Source organism: Hemiscyllium ocellatum, chromosome 19 (assembly GCF_020745735.1).
Source record: "Hemiscyllium ocellatum isolate sHemOce1 chromosome 19, sHemOce1.pat.X.cur, whole genome shotgun sequence".
Taxonomy (NCBI): Eukaryota; Metazoa; Chordata; class Chondrichthyes; order Orectolobiformes; family Hemiscylliidae; genus Hemiscyllium; species Hemiscyllium ocellatum.
The window spans coordinates 68,200,967-68,209,144 of record NC_083419.1 but is presented as its reverse complement, the minus strand read 5'-3'; the positions used below and the strand labels follow the sequence as shown (position 1 = coordinate 68,209,144).

Genomic DNA, 8,178 nt, shown 5'->3' with positions numbered 1-8,178 from the left:
TTCAAATAATATTCTTACTTAATTGAGGCTTTTTTGAATCATTTTTTACCTTAACCATGTTCAATACCTCTCTGTGTGCTGAGACCCACCGTTTTAGGTTGACTTATCAGAGTGTTGCGTTGAAGTTTACATCTTTGATTAGATTAGATTAGATTACTTACAGTGTGGAAACAGGCCCTTCGGCCCAACAAGTCCACACCGACCCGCCGAAGCGCAACCCACCCATACCCCTACATTTACCTCTTACCTAACACTATGGGCAATTTAGCATGGCCAATTCACCTGACCCGGACTGTGGGAGGAAACCGGAGCACCCGGAGGAAACCCACGCAGACACAGGGAGAACGTGCAAACTCCACACAGTCTGTCGCCTGAGTCGGGAATTGAACCTGGGTCTCAGGCGCTGTGAGGCAGCAGTGCTAACCACTGTGCCACCGTGCCGCCCATACAAAGAAAATTACAGCACGTCCTTTGGCTCTCCAAGCCTGCGCTGATCCAGATCCTCTATCTAAACCTGTCACCTATTTTCTAAGGATCTGTACTGCTCTGCTGTATTCACGTATCTGTCTAGATACATCTTAAATAATGTTATCGTGCCTGCTTATACCACCTCTGCTGGTAATGCATTCCGGCACCCACCACCCTCTGCATAAAGAACTTTCTATGAAAGTTCTCCCTGGACTCTGCTGTCTTTATTCACATGTGCTATCACGACTTAGCATTGGGCATATTGCCAGGTATTTTCTTCGGATAATCGAATGTTCGGATAATCAAATACCAGATAAGAAGTTTAGTCAAGCATTGGGACCTAGTGATCGTGTCCAGATAATCCGAAATCCAGATAATTGAGGTTCTTCTGTATAAACATTCAGGGAGCAAGGGGAGGTGAGGAAGAGGAGAGAAGGTACAAACAAGGTATCACACAAACAAGGCCACCTCTGTTCTTTATTACTCAGATTCAGCAGAAAAACACAAACATTCTAACATAATTAGTAAATATCACTCAACAGATAAATATAAAACAATCACAGGAGAACTAGCAGCAATAAAAAAGGATTTGAATCAACTTCATTGTTATACAATTCGACAAGCACTCCATAGCCAAGGGAGTGGTTTGAAACAGATGGAAGGCACCAGTATGACTGCTGTTAACCATGTCTCAGCCCAGCAATGGTCTCTTGTAGCTATTTAGCATCTCCATGGGCCTTCTTATCTCTGAAGAACTGTAACCCAAAACATGAGAAGATTAGATTACTTACAGTGTGGAAATGGGCCCTTCGGCCCAAGTGAAGCGCACCCACCCAGACCCATTCCCCTACATTTACCCCTGCACCTAACACTATGGGCAATTTAGCATGGCCAATTCACCTAACCTGCACACTTTTGGACTGTGGGAGGAAAGCAGAGCACCCGGAGAAGACCCATACAGACACGGGGAGAATGTGCAAACTCCGCACAGTCAGTTGCCTGAGAAGTGGAGACATGTTAAACATCTCATGTAATACTCTTCTTCACACCAAACGATTTTATTAAAGAGCTGTGATTTTTGAGATTAATGTAACATCACTCATTCTCTTCACAATCCATGGGGAATGATAATCTCACTGTCCCACTTCAGGCTGACTGGAGTTCAGTGTAAAACTCACCTTTCCAATGGCTCCAAGGGCAGGTCCAAATGAACTTTCTGCCTTAGTGCGTGCTCTGATCCAAGTTGGTAGCTTGCTGAGGATGTTGGACCGGGTGTAGCGATGATCCAGAAGGACAATAGCAGCATAGTCTTCACGGTGACGAATGGCTCGACCTACAAACAGCCCAGTCCATAAACAACAGAAAGGAGGCTTGTCCCTGATACTATTACAAGGTTTCTTACAACTGTGCTACACAAGCCATTGATTCAGGGAACTGTGGTTCAGCAGAAAGCACTTTCTCTCTACAGCTCAGCACTGCTCCTTTCAAGCCTGTAAACCATTTCAATTAGTTCCTGGCTAATATTAAAAGGCCGGTGATATTGACTGGTGACAGCGGTAAGAATCAAAAGTCAGTAAATTCACTTTTCTTAATGCTTAGCAGAAGGAAAACGGGGCTAATTTTAGGCCTAGATCTGTGAAAGTCAGATATTACAGACAGCACTGTGTGCAGTTCTGGTCTCCTTCCTATCGGAAAGATGTTGTGAAACTTGAAAGAGTTCTGAAAAGATTTACAAGGATGATTAGATTAGATTACTTACAGTGTGGAAACAGGCCCTTCGGCCCAACAAGTCCACACCGACCCGCCGAAGCGCAATCCACCCATACCCCTACATTTACCCCTTACCTAACACTACGGGCAATTTAGCATGGCCAATTCACCTGACCCGCACATCTTTGGACTGTGGGAGGAAACCGGAGCACCCGGAGGAAACCCACGCAGACACGGGGAGAACGTGCAAACTCCACACAGTCAATCGGCTGAGGCGGGAATTGAACCCGGGTCTCTGGCGCTGTGAGGCAGCAGTGCTAACCACTGTGCCACCGTGCCGCCCCCTGGCACCGATGGTGCCAGGGTCGGAGGATTTGAGCTATAGGGAGAGGCTGAACAGGCTGAAGCTGTTTTCCCTGGAATGTCAGAGGCTGAGGGGTGACCTTATAGAGGTTTATAAAATCATGAGGGGCATGGATAGGATAAATAGACAAAGTCTTTTCCCTAGGGTAGGGGAGTCCAGAACTAGAGGGAGAGGGGAAAGATATACAAGAGACCTAAGGGGCAACTTTTTCAAGCAGAGGATGGTACGTGTATGGAATGAGCTGTCAGAGGAAGTGGTGGAAGCTGGTACAATTGCAACATTTAAAAGACACCTGGATGGTGTATAAATAGGAAGGGTTTGGAGAGATATGGGCTGGTTGCTGGCAGGTGGGACTAGATTGGGTTGGGATATCTGGTCGGCATGGACAGGTTGGACTGAACAGTCTGTTTCTGTGCTGTACATCTCTACGACTCTGTGACTCTACGAGGCAGTAAAAAAGTTTAGAATGGTGGAGTAAGGCAGCTATACACGAGTATGATCAGTGCAGACTTGGATACTGACTTGCCCGTGTTCCCCACCCAATGACCATTGATGAAGATAAGGCAAAGGAGGAAACCAAGGATAGATCTTTGAGGCATACTACAGGGATGTGAGGCCAGGCTGGTAATCTCCTGGATAAGATTAAGTATAAAGAGAACAAAGGCAAGTCACTCTTGAGAAGCTGCACTGAGGAAGGACAGTGTTGGAGGAGAACAGTGTGGTACACGAGAACGATGGCTACAGAGGAATTGGAGAGGACAAGAAGGGATTCTGCAATGGTGTTGCAATTAATGTCAGGATCATAGATTCCCTGCAGTGTGGAAACAGGCCTTTTTGGCCCAAGACGACCACAATGACCCTCCAAAGAGTAACCCACCCAGACCCATTTTCCTACCCTATCACTTGATATTTACGCCAAGCTCATGCACCTAATCTACACATTCCTGAACACTCTGGGCAATTTAGCATGGCCAATTCACTTGGATTGGCAAAACTGGATTTAGTGTTGTCCAATGAGGCAGACTTCATAAGGGAGCTTAACGTGAAGGACCCCTTAGGAGGCAGTGATCATAATATGATTAAAGTTATGCTGCAATTTGAAAGGGAGAAAATAGAATCAGAGATGATGGTATTACAGCTGAATAAAGGTAACTACAGAGGCATGAGGGAGGAGCTAGGTAGAATTGACTGGGTGAGGAGCCCAACAAGAAAGACAATGGAACTGCAATGACAGGAGCTTCTGGGAGTAATTCAGAAGACACAGCAGAGATTCATCCCGAGGGAAAAGAAACATGGTACAGGGAGGATGAGGCAACCCGCTGACTAGGGAAGTCAGCAGTAGCACAAAAGCAAAGGAGAAAGCATAATAATGTGGTGGAGGGGGGCAGGGGGAAACGAGAGAATTGGGAAGCTTATAAAGACCAACAAAGGGCAACTAAAAAAAGAAGTAAGGAGGGAGAACATTAAATATCAGGGCAAGTTAGTCAACAGAACATAGAACATTACAACACAATGCACTCAACGTTGCACCGACCTGTGAAACCAATCTGAAGCCTATCTAACCTACACCATTCCATGTATGTCCATATGCTTGTCCAGTGACGACTTAAATGTTTATCCAATGACCATTTAAATGACCTTAAAGTTCACGAGTCGACTACTGTTGCAGGCAGGGCATTCCACGCCCTTGCTATTCTCTGAGTAAAGAACCTACCTCTGACAGCTATTCTATATCTATCACCCCTCAATTAAAAGCTATGTCCCCTCGTGCTAGCCATCACCATGTGAGGAAAAAGGCTCTCACTATCCACCCTATCTAATCCGCTGATTATCTTATATGTCTCTATTAAATCATCTCTCAACCTTCTTCTCCCTAATGAAAACAACCTTAAGTCCCTCAGCCTTTCCTCATAAGACCTTCCCTCAATACCAAGCAATATCTGAGTAAATCTCCTCTGAACCCTTTCCAAAGCTTCCACATCCTTCCTATAATGCTGTAGTCCAGAACTGTACTCAATACTCCAAGTGTGGCTGAACTAGAGTTTTGTACAGCTGCAACATGACCTCATGGCTCCGAAACTCAATTTCTATACCAATAAAAGCTAACACACCATACACCTTCTTAACAACCCTATGAACCAGTGTGGTAGTTTCCAGGGATCTATGCACACAGACACAGATTTCTCTGCTCATCCACACTACCAGGAATCTTACCTTAAACCCAGTACACTGTAATCTTGTTATCCTTCCAAAGTGAATTACCTCACACTTTTCTGCATTAAACTCCATTTGCCACCTCTCATCCCAGCTCTGCAGCTTATCTATGTCTCCCTGTAACCCACAACATCCTTCAGCACTGTCCACAACTCCACCAACCTTAGTGTCATCCGCAAATCTACTAACCCATCCTCCTATGCCCTCATCTAGGTCATTTATAAAAATGACAAACAGCAAAGGTCCCAAAACACATCCTTGCGGCACACCACTAGTAACTGAACTCCAGGATGAACATTTCCTATCAACCAGCACTGTCTTCTTTCAGCTGGCCAATTTCTGATCCAAACTGCTCAATCTCATGCCTCCATACTTTCTGTAACAGCCCACCATGGGGAACCTTATCAAACACTTTACTGAAATCCATACACACCATATCAACCGCTTTAAACTCATCCACTTACTTGGTCACCTTCTCAAAATAATATAAAGGAAGACTGTTAAAAGTTTCTTGCGAAATATAAAGGGTAAAAGAGAGGCAAAAGTGGGCATTGGGCCGCTGGAAAATGATGCTGAAGAGATAGTGGGGAACAAGGAACGGGCTGAGGAACTGAATAATTACTTCGCGTCAGTCTTCACTGTGGAAGACACGAGTAATATCCCAAAAATTCAAGCGAGAGAGGGGGCAGAGTGAGGTGGCCATCAGCAAGGAGAAGGTGCTAGAAAAACTGAATGATCTGAAGGTGGATAAATCACTTGGACCAGATGGACTACACCACAGAGTGCAGGAAGACAGCTGAAGAGATAGTGGAGACGTTAGTGGTGATCTTTCAGGAATCACTCGAATCCAGGAGGGTCCCAGAGGACTAGAAAGTCACTAACATAACACACCTGTTTATAAAAGGGAGCAAGGCAATAGATGGAAAATTACAGACCACTGAACCAAACGTTGGTCATGGGTAAGATCCTGGAATTCATTGTGAAGGATCAGATTTCTGAATACCACAAAATATGGTAAAATAGGGCAAAGTCAGCATGATTTCATTAAGGGGAAGTTATGCCTGACAAATCTGTTAGAATGCTTTGAGCAAGTATTGAGCATGTTAGACCAAGGAGAGCCATTGGATGTTATCTTCCTGGACTTCAAGACCTTTGACAAGGTGCCGCACAGGAGGCTACTGAGTAAGATAAGGGCCCATGGTGTCAGAGGCAAGGTGCTAGCATGGGTAGAGGCTTGGCTGTCTGGCAGAAAGAAGGGAGTGGGGATAAAAGGGTCTTTCTCAGGATGGCAGCCAATGACAAGTGGTGTTCCACAAGGATCAGTGTTGGGACCACAGCTTTTCACTTTATACATTTACCATCTAGATGAAGGATCTGAGGGCATTCTGGCTACGTTTACAGATGATACAAATATAGATAGAGGGACAGGCAACATTAAGGAGGTGGGGAGGGTGCCGAAGGATTTAGACAGGTTAGGAGAGTAGACAAAGAAGTGACAGATGGAGCACAATGTGGGAACATGTGAGGCCATGCATTTTGGAAGGAAAAATAGAGGCATGGATTATTTTCTAAATGGGGAGAAAATTCAGAAGTCTGAAGTGCAAAGAGACTTGGGAGTCCTCGACAGGATTCTCTCAAGGTAAACTTGCAGGTTGAAGCAGTAGTTAGGAAGGCAAATGCAAGGATGGCATTTATTTTGAGAGGACTTGAATATAAAAGCAAGGATGTAATTCTGAGGCTCTGGCCAGGCCATATATGGAGCATTGAGCGCAGTTTTGGGCCCCAAACCTCAAAGGATGTACTGGCCCTGGAGTGTGTTCAGAGGAGATTCACAAGAATGGTGCCAGGAATGAAAAGCTTAATATATGAGGAATGTTTGAGACTCTAGCTTTATACTCGATGGAATTTAGAAGGATGGGGGGGGGGGGGGATCTAATTGAATATTGAATGGCTTGGACAGAGTAAATGTTGGGAAGATACTTCCATTGGAAGGAGAGACTAGGACCAGAGGGCATAGCTTTAGACTGAAGATAAGACCTTTCAGAACTTCAGTCAGAGAGTGGTTAATCTATGGAATTCGTTGCCACAGAAGGTTGTGGAGGCCAGGTCACTGAGTATATTTAAGACTGAGATAGATAGGTTCTTGAGTATCAAGAAGATCATGAGTTACGGGGAGAAAGCGGGAGATTGAGGTTGAGAAGCACATCAGCCACGATTGAATGGCTGAGCAGACCCAATGGGCTGAATGGCTAATTTCTTGTCCTATGCCTTATTTATGGTCTGATGGTCAACATTCACCTCAGTCTCACCGTGATCTCACTGTACTCCTCGTTCAGTCCAGAAATTACTACAAAGTTTCTTGCCTATCTTCTTCTCAGTAATATGTTAGTGCAAGTAATTTCTGAACTTTACAGTACTTAACCCTGTGTTGATGCTGTACAGACACCCACCTATCGATTGGTTAACAGCTTTCATGCAGAGATTTTCCACGAGAAGTTTTCCCGGGGTCTTCCCATCAGTTTTTGGCTGGAGAATTAAAATACAACAATGAACAAGACAGATACTTTACATGTTCACATCCCTAGAGCACATTACAAACCATTTACTCAGTTCATAACTCATATTATAAACAGTCTGGCAGTTTGCTCCAGACACCATTCCTGGTCTAGCTCACTCTTCCCAAACACCACTCCTGGAGTCATCCATATTATTCAGTTTTACTGAATTTGGAACACATTACAAACGCCAGCTGAAGTGTGCCCATGTTATAGATGGAAAACAACTAGCTGCTAAAGATGATCCAAGACAAAAGTTGGATGGTGTAATTAAGTCAAAGAAGAAAAGTTTGCGTTGTTACGGTTTTGGAGAGAGAAAAACTGCAGTATGCTGTTTTCATAAAGAAACGGGTGAACTATTTACGATTTGATAAATTAACTTGCATTTATATTGTGCCTTTCATGGCCAATTGGGTCACAAAACCTTTTACAACAAAGCAGGAATTACTGTAGCCAATGTGAGCACAGCAAGATCTGGGAAACAAAATTGAGGTAACAAGTAGATATTATGCTTTATGATGTTTATATAGGGATAAAGACTAGAACTCCCCCACTCCATGTCAAAACCTAGGATCTCTTTTGTTCACCTGAGAGGACTTGTTGCATCTGTGATCTGTGCACTTATCTCTGCAGCAGGGACAGACATACCCGGCTGAACTGATCGAGCCAAGACAATCCTTTTATTTTGATACTCCCTGCGTGGTGAAGCATGGTACAAAATTCTCATGGAACTGGAAAATCCAGCAGCTTTTAAAGAGCTGCTGCAATAAAGCAACAGATCTGGAATACAAAATCCACTCTCTCAGCATATTGCAAAGGAAATAGAAAGAGTTCACTTTTGAGGCCATTCTACTAATTCTCTGTCTT

At 44.3% G+C, this 8,178-nt stretch overlaps 1 protein-coding gene across 4 annotated transcripts in view; it reads right to left on the bottom strand.

Moving 5' to 3' along the window:
- Positions 1-937: 937 nt before the first annotated feature.
- Positions 938-8,178, bottom strand: part of ddx11 (DEAD/H (Asp-Glu-Ala-Asp/His) box helicase 11) — an 82,925-nt gene continuing 75,684 nt past the window's right edge. For 3 of the 4 annotated variants that reach the window (XM_060839523.1, XM_060839525.1, XM_060839524.1), the window contains exons 25-27: positions 7,207-7,282; positions 1,647-1,801; positions 938-1,223 (exon numbers count right to left, since the gene is read on the bottom strand). In XM_060839523.1, coding sequence (XP_060695506.1) covers positions 1,185-1,223; positions 1,647-1,801; positions 7,207-7,282 — 270 coding nt within the window. In that variant the 3' untranslated portion in view covers positions 938-1,184. The remainder of the gene's footprint in view (positions 1,224-1,646; positions 1,802-7,206; positions 7,283-8,178) is intronic. The other variant, XM_060839527.1, reaches the window with a different exon arrangement.